Genomic DNA, 13,722 nt, shown 5'->3' on the forward strand with positions numbered 1-13,722 from the left:
AAAATCCTTTGAGGGAAAGGACTTCCACCAACATTTCCTTCATATGGTATATGATTGCCAAATCACATAGTTCACAGATGACTGATTGCCCTCAATCGCAACGTGAGAGGCAATTGGACCTGTAAAGAGACCCCATGGACACACTGGTAATTTATATCAGTCTCATAATTTAGCAGATATTATTTTCAGATCATATTTCTCCCTCTGCAGATCACTGCTTCCATGGTCGGTGGACTAGATGAAAGTAATAATCCTGCTGGTTTCAAAATTATAAAAGAAGGTCAAGAACTTTGGACCTGGTAGTTGAGGGAGATGTAACAACAGAATGAAAGGTATTGAGAGGAAGACAAAAAATTGTAAACCTATTGGTTGAAAGTTGTAAAATTGAAGTTAAAAAATTGTAGATGTGTTGGTTAAAAGAGAGAGAGATAGAAACAGTGGTGGGAAATGTTTAAAAGAGCAGAGGGCAATGATTTGCTGACCTGAGTAGTAAAGAAAGTCAAGAACTTTGAAACTGATAGTTCAAGCAGATGTAGCAACAGGATGAGAGGTGTAGAGTAGAAGACAAAGAGTTGTAGACCTATTGGTTGAAAGATGTAAAATAGAAGTTCAACAACTGTTGACGTGATGGTTGAAAGTTGTAAAAGAGAAGTTCAAGAATTGTAGATGTGATGGTCAAAAGACAGACAGAGAAATAGCAAGAGGTCAAGAGTAGTGGAAAACATATACAAGACTATGTAGTTGTAGAAGACAATGATTTGTAGACTGGAAAGTTGTACAGAAGGTCAAGAACTTTGGAACTGATGATTGAGAGAGATGTAGCAACAGGATGAGAGGTGTACAGTGGAAGATAAAGAATTGTAGACCTGTTGGTTGAACGTTGTAAAATATAAGATCAAGAATTTTAGATGTGTTGGTTGAAAGAAAGAGAGATAGATAGATAGAAAGAGGTCAAGTGTGGTGGAAAACGTATGGGAGATGTAGTTGTAGAGCAGAGGACAATGATTTGTAGACCTGTCATAAAGAAGGTCAAGAAGTTTGGAACTGATGGTTGAGGAAGATGTCTCAAAATGTACACCTAATTGTTTGAAAGTTGTAAAGTGGTCAGTGTTTGACAGTGATATAACATTAGGTTGAGTGTTGTAGAAGATGTGTCTGAGATCATTTAAACAGATGAGGGAACAGAGGACAAAGAATAGTAAAGAACTGTTAAAGAAGACGCTCCTAGGCAAGAAGACTGAACCTGTCTTACACAATAAGATAACATCTCATCTAATGTGTATAACCAACATAAGAGTGGTAGATCAAGAAGATGACAGAGGACAAAGAATTGTAGGCCTTTAAATTGAAAGTTGTAAAGCTTTAGTTTGTAAAGAGGCTCAATAATTGAAAAACTGGTGGTTGGAGCAAGACGATGAGGGTGGTAGAGCAAGTGAATACATGTGAGGGAGTAGGGGGTTGAGAAATAAAGAACAAATAGTTGAGAAGGGCTAAGTAAGACAGTAGAAGAACAGAGATCTAAAATTTAAGTATTATATGGCCATCTCAGGACTAGAGCCACTAGATGACGCTTGTAGACCAGGAGATTGAGAATTTCTTGAGCCATATTAGTAGCTGGTAGAGGGATATAGAGTTGTAGTCGAAAATTGTCAAGTTGCAGAAAGCATCTAAGACTTTATGCAGTACTTATAGTTGAAGAGTGGAGCTGGAAACTGGGAGTTGTAGTGAAAGAGCTGAGAGTTGGAGACCAGAGACACCTGACACTAATTACTTGCCCAGATACATACGCCATCTTTCTTTCTACTATTCCCACCATCCTCAGCTCTTCAGTGTTGACACACACAATTGCAGGTGGATAGATGTCCTCCCATATACACATCTCAGCCATCATGTAGCTGGCCCAGTGATGAGCCTCTCATCTTGTATCTTTCCTTCCCAATAATCACTCTCTCATTAGCTGCCGGCAGCCGTTAATTATGCAAATGAGTCTGTTTTGCACGGGGGCGTCGTTTCATTTTAACTCTGATTACAGCACCTGGGGTCTCGATGAGTGGGCGGCTCAGTGTCTATTAACATGGAAATAATTTGCTAATTTATATTAAAAGCCCAACGATCACCAATCCCAAGGCATTTGCCATGTTCTGACATTAAAAATAACTTAAAGCAGAGAAAGATGAAAGAGGGGACGAGCCTGCTGATCTGATGAGTGCTAATTGATGTGTTCCTGCTAATGACAATCACCCAGCCATCCCGGAGATGTGCCCTCACCTGGCAGGTATCTAATTCAACCACTGACCTCCCGAAGATACATTAGTCTTGTTTTTTTGCTGGTCTTTTTATTAGAGCTTAGGATGTCATCCATCTAATGGCCAATTAGTCATTATGAAGATGTACCACTCCCAAGCTCCCCATTACAAAAACAAGCCAACTTACAGTTCATGGTGGGCATCTTACTGGGCATTATGGATGAAATCCAACTAAAATTGAGTAATCTCAGTTTTTCAAGATTCAGATGGCATACATGGACCATCTGAAGGCATATATGGACCGCAGTTGGCCCTCTGTCATCAAGCATAGAGAGTATTATCTACTGTAGATCACCATTAGCCCTTCAAAGCCAATGGGCCCTGGCGTCTGCAGCCACTATCCTGAAGGATGGTTAACTGGTGGGGAGGTCATCTTCGCAGAACCATTTAAAAATAAACAAGGTTGGTAGGAACCAGGAGGATCTAACTCATAGCCTCCATCTTGGTTACTCCTTATAGACACATCACACGGTTAGACATATGTCGTAGACAATCCAAAGCTGGGACAGACAAAGATGAATTTAATAGCTTGGCACAGGAATGAAATTCTTGACAATTTTGGGGCCAGTAATCAAATGCTCCTGCACCATAGATAATGGTCTTCAGACAGTCCATTGTCTGATATGGGCCATAGACTATTGATGGCAGGTGCCACCATATTTACTGTCTATGATCTCTTTTGGCTGGGGACAATTAAGGCCCTAGTAACACATCGAGAAGACTTTCCTTGGGAAGTTGGATTTCTCCGGCCTTGTACTCGCACACACTGCTGTACAGTTTACGACATTTGTTGTCATTCCACAAAGACCCTGGGAGAAGAACTGCACAATCTTCATTTCCTAAATTATCCGGCTGCTTCTGAAACCAGAATCTGTGGAAAAGGAAAAAAAACTGGATGAAGACAAAACTTAATAGGACATCAACCACTATGGACAGGACCTAATGACCAGTTCAACCAAGCCAACAGTCATGGAAGAATGGCCTACCGCTCTTTTGCCATCCCTTTCTTAGTGGCATTCGCCAAGTTTGAGTGGTTCCTTACTTTGGAGTTGAGTTATAGGGGGTTCCATCCACCCATTCCCACTGTCCTTCCATGTCCCGGTCAGATAAGCCAATCCAGGATGAAGTCTTCACTGCTGTCTGCAAGAATTCCTGTGGATTGTAATAGTTAGTGGCCAGGAGAGTGCGCAATAAGCTGGTGAATCTACAACAATCATAGCTATCGTAATAAGCCAAATTCCTCTACCTGCTCCTCCGGGCTGTTAATCACCACCAGGTGCGCCCCTTGCTTACGGCACCAGTGTAAGCTGTCCTGCCAATTCCTGGTCTGTGGTGAAAGCAGGTAACATGATAACCCAAAGAAATGCCAACCTGCCGAGCAAAACGGGCAAATGGTGCCTGCAAGAGATACAAAAAATAACTGGGACTTAAAAAGTGTAAAAAATATCTATCTATCTAATCTATCCCATATGTATTTATCACTCTAAGCTCCATTAGAATGTATGTTATTCCAAAATGGCCGCCTCCTGTTCTTGAGTCCACAAGATACTTCTCTGTAGATATCTAAGATGACATCATGTGCAGGTTCCTACCTTGGTTTCTCCATTCGCAGTTTCTGAGCAGTGGGCTCTTCTGGGGGATGGGAAGGTAAGTTCTGCTGATGTGCTCCATCCTCTGTTGGAGATGGATATATTGCCGGAGCTCCATCTGGTAGAGTTGTCCTTGTTTCTCCATCTCCTGTAGGATTTCAGTCTGGTTCAGCATCAGTGCAGACAGGGTGTGTTCCTGTATGGAGGAGATGTTGTCCAGTAACGATGACAGGTTCCTGGCCAAAACCCGGGTGTCTTCCCTCAGGTTCTCCATATCTGCCATGTTGTGGCTCAGGTTCAGGGACAGGCTTTCTCTTACTGTATAGATGTTGTCTAGACGGGAGCTGCCCTGGAGGTCTGTAAGAAAACCGACAGATTAAGACTGGGGGCTATAGAAGAGGACCCCCTTAATTATGTTATGTCTGATGCAAGAGTCCTGGAGTCATCTTCTTCTGTTCAGTTTTCAATAGTTGTTCCTTAGGGGAAACTGGGTGAAAACCAATATGGTGCCATCACAGGCCGCAAGAACTGAGAGCCACACATGCCCCCATAAAATGCCCTCCACAAAAGCTTACCACCGACACATTCCTCATATGACGCTATTTACACATGCCCCATTTATTGCCTCCGACAAATGCCCCTTAGCGTGCCTCCCTCCGACACATGCCCCATACATTGCCTCTGACGCATGCCCCATAGAGTGCCTCCGACACATGCCCCATACATTGCCTCTGACACATGCCCCATACATTGCCTCTGACACATGCCCCATAGCGTGCCTCCGACACATGCCCCATAGCGTGCCTCCGACACATGCCCCATAGCGTGCCTCCGACACATGCCCCATACATTGCCTCCGACACATGCCCCATACATTGCCTCCGACACATGCCCCATACATTGCCTCCGACACATGCCCCATACATTGCCTCCGACACATGCCCCATACATTGCCTCCGACACGTGCCCCATACATTGCCTCCGACACGTGCCCCATACATTGCCTCCGACACGTGCCCCATACATTGCCTCCGACACATGCCCCATACATTGCCTCCGACACGTGCCCCATACATTGCCTCCGACACATGCCCCATACATTGCCTCCGACACATGCCCCAAAGTGTGCCTCTGACACATGCCCCATACATTGCCTCCGACACTTGCCCCATACATTGCCTCCGACACATGACCTATAATTGCCTCCGACACATGACCCATACATTGCCTGCAACACATGCCCCATACATTGCCTCCGACACGTGCCCCATACATTGCCTCCGACACGTGCCCCATACATTGCCTCCGACACATGCCCCATACATTGCCTGCAACACATGCCCCATACATTGCCTCCGACACGTGCCCCATACATTGCCTCCGACACGTGCCCCATACATTGCCTCCGACACATGCCCCATACATTGCCTCTGACACGTGCCCCATACATTGCCTCCGACACATGACCCATACATTGTCTCCGACACATGACCCATACATTACCTCCGACACATGACCCATACATTGCCTCCGACACATGCCCCATACATTGCCTCCGACACATGCCCCATACATTGCCTCCGACACATGCCCCATACATTGCCTGCAACACGTGCCCCATACATTGCCTCTGACACGTGCCCCATACATTGCCTCCGACACATGCCCCATACATTGCCTCCGACGCGTACCCAATACATTGCCTCCGACACGTGCCCCATACATTGCCTCCGACACGTGCCCCATACATTGCCTCCGACACATGCCCCATACATTGCCTCCGACACATGCCCCATACATTGCCTCCGACACGTGCCCCATACATTGCCTCCGACACATGCCCCATACATTGCCTCCGACACATGCCCCATACATTGCCTCCGACACGTACCACATACATTGCCTCCGACACGTGCCCCATACATTGCCTCCGACACATGCCCCATACATTGCCTCCGACACATGCCCCATACATTGCCTCCTACACATGCCCCATACATTGCCTCCGACACATGCCCCATACATTGCCTCCGACACATGCCCCATACATTGCCTCCGGCACATGCCCCATACATTGCCTCCGACGCGTACCCCATACATTGCCTCCGACACATGCCCCATACATTGCCTCCGACACATGCCCCATACATTGCCTCCGACACATGCCCCATACATTGCCTCCGACACATGCCCCATACATTGCCTCCGACACGTACCACATACATTGCCTCAGACACATGCCCCATACATTGCCTCCGACACATGCCCCATACATTGCCTCCGACGCGTACCCCATACATTGCCTCCGACACATGCCCCATACATTGCCTCCGACACATGCCCCATACATTGCCTCCGACACATGCCCCATACATTGCCTCCGACACATGCCCCATACATTGCCTCCGACACATGCCCCATACATTGCCTCCGACACATGCCCCATACATTGCCTCCGACACATGCCTCATAGCGTGCCTCCGACACATGCCCCATACATTGACTCCGACACATGCCCCATACATTGCCTCCGACACATGCCCCATACATTGCCTCCGACACTTGCCCCATACATTGCCTCCGACACATGCCTCATAGCGTGCCTCCGACACATGCCCCATACATTGACTCCGACACATGCCCCATACATTGCCTCCGACGCGTACCCCATACATTGCCTCCGACACGTACCACATACATTGCCTCCGACACTTGCCCCATACATTGCCTCCGACACGTACCACATACATTGCCTCCGACACATGCCCCATACATTGACTCCGACACATGCCCCATACATTGCCTCCGACGCGTACCCCATACATTGCCTCCGACACGTGCCCCATACATTGCCTCCGACACATGCCCCATACATTGCCTCCTACACATGCCCCATACATTGCCTCCGACACATGCCCCATACATTGCCTCCGACACATGCCCCATACATTGCCTCCGGCACATGCCCCATACATTGCCTCCGACGCGTACCCCATACATTGCCTCCGACACATGCCCCATACATTGCCTCCGACACATGCCCCATACATTGCCTCCGACACATGCCCCATACATTGCCTCCGACACATGCCCCATACATTGCCTCCGACACGTACCACATACATTGCCTCAGACACATGCCCCATACATTGCCTCCGACACATGCCCCATACATTGCCTCCGACGCGTACCCCATACATTGCCTCCGACACATGCCCCATACATTGCCTCCGACACATGCCCCATACATTGCCTCCGACACATGCCCCATACATTGCCTCCGACACATGCCCCATACATTGCCTCCGACACATGCCCCATACATTGCCTCCTACACATGCCCCATACATTGCCTCCTACACATGCCCCATACATTGCCTCCGACACATGCCCCATAGCGTGCCTCCGACACATGCCCCATACATTGCCTCCGACACATGCCCCATACATTGCCTCCGACACATGCCCCATACATTGTCTGACGCATTGTTCTTATGGGAAACCATAGAGAGAGCGCCACTCACAGAGGGACAGCAGGGCCGCGCTTAGAGCCAGCAGAGCCGCGGTCAGGACCAGGGTCCCTATCAGCCGATGGCCAAAGGAACCTTCTCCAAACCTTAAGAAGAATCTGAGGGGCAAAGAGAGCACAGTGCACAACAATAAAAGTGACTTGTATTATGCATCATAACACAAGGGTTACACTTATATCTCATTTACAGGGGTATGTTATAGGGGTGCTATAGTGCAGTGTTATTCGGGCACTATATGGCACTGTCGTGTGTTCACTGTATGACACTGCTAAGTATTAACTGCATTGCAATAAAATGTGGCCCCCTGTATAACGCTATTATTTGGCATGGTATCATTAGGGCACCGCATAACCCTGTCATATGGGCCTTATATGGCACTATTATGTGCAGAGTGCTGCTACAAAAGCACTATATGGCAATATTATTAGTTACCGGATGGTATTTCTATTTGGAACTGGGTGGTACTATGTTTTAAGCATGAGATTGCCTTGATAGTTGGGCATTGCATAACACTGCCAAGTGTGGGTATTATATGGGAGTATCATATTCATTATTATGGTTCTGTATTTAGCACTGCATGGTGGTATTATCTGGGCATTATATGGTGGTATTACTTTGGCACTATATGGTGGTATTTAGGTACTGTATTGTAGTATTATTTGGAAAATCTATGGTGATATTATTTGGGAACTATATGGTGGTATTATTTGAGCACTATATGGTGGTATTATTTGGGACTGTATGGTTGTTTATTTTGGGCACTGCATGTAGATATTTAAGAACGATATATTGGTATTATTTGGGCCATCTATGGTGGTATGATATAAGCACTATATTGTAACTGTTATTTAGATACTGTATAGCTATGTGTTCACTGTATTGTATAGCAGTATTATTTGGGCTTTGCATACACTGTCATGGGCACAGTGAATGGCATTGTTGTGTTGGCACTGTAGGGCAGTATTATATAGACTGTATGTTGTGAACCAAGTAAAAAGCTAAAAAAAAAAAAAAAACACAAATCAAATAACGGCAAATACGATTTTTTTTTTGTTGAGAAAGCTAGGGGACAACCTACATGACAACCTTCACCCAGCTTTCCAAGAGCCTGGAAATACAAAACATTACTGACTGGCACCTACCTGCTGTCGTTGGTTTCTGTGTTCTGGTTGTCGGATTGCTGTGCCCTTTCTGTTGTCAGGGTCAGGACCTCCACATCTGGGTATATCAGCATGTTAGAACTGATATCCCTGCCACCGAAGAGAACGGGTGAAGATGTGGCACACATACCCACTCCTCCATCCCAATGGCCCATGCCGAATCTCCTCTGGCTCCAAGACAGGTCCATCATTTCTTGATCATCCATTATAGTCTTGAACTGCCCGCTGTGGGCTCGTCTCACGCTCAGTGTCTCCTTCTTTTTGCTTGATGCCCTTGACCAGCTCCTACCCCCACCACCCTACAACGTGACACAAGTGATACATAGTGGCACTGCCATCTCTTGGCAAACAGCGAAGGTTCTGCTGAAAACACAAACAGATTCCTAAGAAAGGCACACTGAGTAGACACTTTCTTTACAGCACAGCTGCAGGAGGCTTCATAGCATGGTCAAATGCCCCTCAGTACCCTCGCTCTATGGCTTCCACCTTTTAACAGTCTAATGAACATGGCACGGTAAACGCTCGGACCTGTACATGTGGAGTCCTGAACTGATCAGGAGTTAAATTCTGTATTATCCTCCAGAGCTGCACTCACTATTCTGCTGGTGGAGTCACTGTGTACATACATTACTGATCCTGTACTGATCCTTAGTTACATCCTGTGTTATACTCCAGAGCTGCACTCACTATTCTGCTGGTGCAGTCACTGTGTACATACATTACTGATCCTGTACTGATCCTGTGTTACATCCTGTATTATACTTCAGAGCTGCGCTCACTATTCTGCTGGTGCAGTCACTGTGTACATACATTACTTATCCTGTACTGATCAGGAGTTAAATTCTGTATTATCCTCCAGAGCTGCACTCACTATTCTGCTGGTGCAGTCACTGTGTACATACATTACTTATCCTGTACTGATCAGGAGTTAAATTCTGTATTATCCTCCAGAGCTGCACTCACTATTCTGCTGGTGGAGTCACTGTGTACACACATTACTGATCCTGTACTGATCCTGAGTTACATCCTGTATTATACTCCAGAGCTGCGCTCACTATTCTGCTGGTGCAGACACTGTGTACATACATTACTTATCCTGTACTGATCCTGAGTTACATCCTGTATTATACTCCAGAGCTGCACTCACTATTCTGCTGGTGCAGTCACTGTGTACATACATTACTTATCCTGTACTGATCAGGAGTTAAATTGTGTATTATCCTCCAGAGCTGCACTCACTATTCTGCTGGTGCAGTCACTGTGTACATACATTACTTATCCTGTACTGATCAGGAGTTAAATTCTGTATTATCCTCCAGAGCTGCACTCACTATTCTGCTGGTGCAGTCACTGTGTACATACATTACTTATCCTGTACTGATCAGGAGTTAAATTCTGTATTATCCTCCAGAGCTGCACTCACTATTCTGCTGGTGGAGTCACTGTGTACATACATTGATGATCCTGTACTGATCCTGAGTTACATCCTGTATTATACTCCAGAGCTGCGCTCACTATTCTGCTGGTGCAGACACTGTGTACATACATTACTTATCCTGTACTGATCCTGAGTTACATCCTGGATTATACTCCAGAGCTGCACTCACTATTCTGCTGGTGCAGACACTGTGTACAGACATTACTTATCCTGTACTGATCCTGAGTTACATCCTGTATTATACTCCAGAGCTGCACTCACTATTCTGCTGGTGCAGTCACTGTGTACATACATTACTTATCCTGTACTGATCAGGAGTTAAATTCTGTATTATCCTCCAGAGCTGAACTCACTATTCTGCTGGTGCAGTCACTGTGCACATACATTACTTATCCTGTACTGATCGGGAGTTAAATTCTGTATTATCCTCCAGAGCTGAACTCACTATTCTGCTGGTGCAGTCACTGTGTACATACATTACTTATCCTGTACTGATCCTGAGTTACATCCTGTATTATACTCCAGAGCTGCACTCACTATTCTGCTGGTTGTAAATGAGCCTGTCAACAGGTACACCCCTAACAACGAAGCTGAGCTCTTATAGTGCAATACAGCAGTTAGTCTTTTGCATATCTCCAAAATAAGTTATGTGCAGAAACTGAGCAAGCAGGTAATGATGAGGGATTTCGGCTCTGGAGTTCTATATGCAGAATATTGATGGTAACACGCTGCATTGTTGGGATTTTAGGTTATTGTTATCAGCGTTGCCTGTGTGACTATCGCCTCTCTTCAGTAATAACTTCATTTGTTGATTTTTATTTATATTTTAACCTAGTTCTATATATTGTGGTGTTTATTGCAGCTTTTTAATTTTTGCCTTTTTGTTTGTGATTTAATTGCCATCTCGGGAACGTCACCTCAGCATCGGCTGTCATACAGAGGCTTTCATTAAATCATAGCCTCGGGCAGCCATAATATATATTTTGTCATTAGCTCTGATTGCAGAACATCTGCCATGTGATCTGACGACCATGACATACTGTAGAGACGGGGACATGTCTGCTTCACGCTTTCCGTCTACAGCGAGGCCCAATGCATGGGCATCAAAGAGGACTTCAGTGGTGGTACTGGGATTGTTTTAGGGTTCTTTGGAACATGGTTCATGAGGCAACTGATAGAAGGTTATACCAGCTGTACATATATAATTATATACAGGAGATGCCCGGGTTATACCAGCTGTACATATATAATTATATACAGGAGATGCCCAGGTTATACCAGCTGTACATATATAATTATATACAGGAGATGCCCAGGTTATACCAGCTGTACATATATAATTATATACAGGAGATGCCCAGGTTATACCAGCTGTACATATATAATTATATACAGGAGATGCCCAGGTTATACCAGCTGTACATATATCATTATATACAGGAGATACCCAGGTTATACCAGCATGGTCCATATCACTATATACAAGAAGATGTATAACTTATACCAGCTGTACATATATAGTTATATACAGGAGATGCCCAGGTTATACCAGCATGGTCCATATCACTATATACAAGAAGATGTATAACTTATACCAGCTGTACATATATAGTTATATACAGGAGATGCCCAGGTTATACCAGCTGTACATATATAATTATATACAGGAGATACCCAGGTTATACCAGCTGTACATATATAATTATATACAGGAGATACCCAGGTTATACCAGCATGGTCCATATCACTATATACAAGAAGATGTATAACTTATACCAGCTGTACATATATAACTATATACAGGAGATACCCAGGTTATACCAGCATGGTCCATATCACTATATACAAGAAGATGTATAACTTATACCAGCTGTACATATATAATTATATACAGGAGATGCCCAGGTTATACCAGCATGGTCCATATCACTATATACAAGAAGATGTATAACTTATACCAGCTGTACATATATATAATTATATACAGGAGATACCCAGGTTATACCAGCTGTACATATATAATTATATACAGGAGATACCCAGGTTATACCAGCTGTACATATATAATTATATACAGGAGATGCCCAGGTTATACCAACATGGTCTCTATCACTGTATACAAGGGATGTATAACTTATACCAGCTGTACATATATAATTATATACAGGAGATACCCAGGTTATACCAGCTGTACATATATAATTATATACAGGAGATACCCAGGTTATACCAGCTGTACATATATAATTATATACAGGAGATGCCCAGGTTATACCAACATGGTCTCTATCACTGTATACAAGGGATGTATAACTTATACCAGCTGTACATATATAATTATATACAGGAGATGCCCAGGTTATACCAGCTGTACATATATAATTGTATACAGGCGATGCCCAGGTTATACCAGCTGTACATATATAATTATATACAGGAGATACCCAGGTTATACCAGCTGTACATATATAATTATACACAGGAGATGCCCAGGTTATACCAGCTGTACATATATAATTATATACAGGAGATACCCAGGTTATACCAGCATGGTCCATATCACTATATACAAGAAGATGTATAACTTATATCAGCTGTACATATATAATTATATACAGGAGATACCCAGGTTATACCAGCTGTACATATATAATTATACACAGGAGATGCCCAGGTTATACCAGCTGTACATATATAATTATATACAGGAGATGCCCAGGTTATACCAGCATGGTCCATATCACTATATACAAGAAGATGTATAACTTATATCAGCTGTACATATATAATTATATACAGGAGATGCCCAGGTTGTAGCAGCCCAGGCCATATCTGCGGATCCATCAGATACCACAGGATGCCAGTGCTATGAGATAAGCTATAAAAGAGGAAAGATGTTCCAGGAGAGAGTGAACAGAATCTCATTCTAGGAAGACATGGTGTGTTGTCTGTGAAGGGTCTGTTACATCACGTATTGTGGTGGGAGATAGCTACTTGTCATCTTGTCTCTGATAACCCAGCGACTCAACCATCAAGATAAACCGACATGTGGTCCAACGATATTGAGCCAGAAGTGACCACAAATGCATCGAAGACTGAGCTAGAACTTAACATACTGAAGTTCAAAACTTAGACACTAACTTCTCAGACAGTACTGCAGCGGGCCGCCCCCTGGGGCCCTGTTAGAGGATTGGTACCCAGGTGTAGGAATGGCTGAGTGGTATAGGGTGGCCTAAAATGTCCCTTCTAGTGTAAGTGAGTGTCACGGTGCTCCTACCTAGATACGGTTGGAACCGAGGTGTTGGCTCTGAAGCAGACAAATAGGTGGGAATAGTTGAGGAATTTTAAGAAATAATTGAGTCCAGACCTTGTGATGAAGTGGAATAGCATCTTTATTTTTAAAAACTTCCATCAGACACAATCTTCCAACTTTATCTTGGTCCCAGCAGGCTTTAGCATTAAAACTCTGGCAGGCAAACTCGGCTACATCTGTTGCTCTCTGGTTCTGCTGTGCTGACAGGCTTGCTGTATAACGTAGCTTCTTCTTTATGCTGCAACTTCTTTCTGTATGGTCTGTCTCTAGAATAGGCCAGGGAACTCTCCTCCTGGCTCCTGAGGCTCTAAGCTGTGGCCTCCACATCCAGCAGAGCTGAAGGTGCTCTGGCTGGCTTGGCTTGGCCTGGGCACATCCAGCAGAGA

The 13,722-nt window shown here is 44.7% G+C and overlaps 1 protein-coding gene across 1 annotated transcript; it reads right to left on the reverse strand.

Annotated features, from left to right (window-relative positions):
* Positions 1-2,999: 2,999 nt before the first annotated feature.
* Positions 3,000-8,791, reverse strand: LOC120977534 (C-type lectin domain family 10 member A-like). The gene is made up of 6 exons (XM_040405524.1): positions 8,568-8,791; positions 7,420-7,523; positions 3,899-4,252; positions 3,553-3,704; positions 3,355-3,458; positions 3,000-3,186 (listed from the first exon to the last, which is right to left on the reverse strand). The coding sequence occupies exons 1-6, from the start codon at positions 8,789-8,791 to the stop codon at positions 3,000-3,002; spliced, it is 1,125 nt and encodes a 374-aa protein (XP_040261458.1).
* Between the last annotated feature and the right edge of the window lie 4,931 nt (positions 8,792-13,722).

The sequence above is a fragment of the Bufo bufo genome, chromosome 8, assembly GCF_905171765.1.
Source record: "Bufo bufo chromosome 8, aBufBuf1.1, whole genome shotgun sequence".
Taxonomy (NCBI): Eukaryota; Metazoa; Chordata; class Amphibia; order Anura; family Bufonidae; genus Bufo; species Bufo bufo.

Coding starts and splice junctions, on each gene's coding strand:
- LOC120977534 (XM_040405524.1), bottom strand. CDS start 8,791: ATGGATGATCAAGAAATGATGGACCTGTCTTGGAGCCAGAGGAGATTC. Junction 7,524..8,567: donor ACAGAAACCAACGACAGCAG/GTAGGTGCCAGT, acceptor TTTGCCCCTCAG/ATTCTTCTTAAGGTTTGGAG. Junction 3,459..3,552: donor TTAACAGCCCGGAGGAGCAG/GTAGAGGAATTT, acceptor TACAATCCACAG/GAATTCTTGCAGACAGCAGT.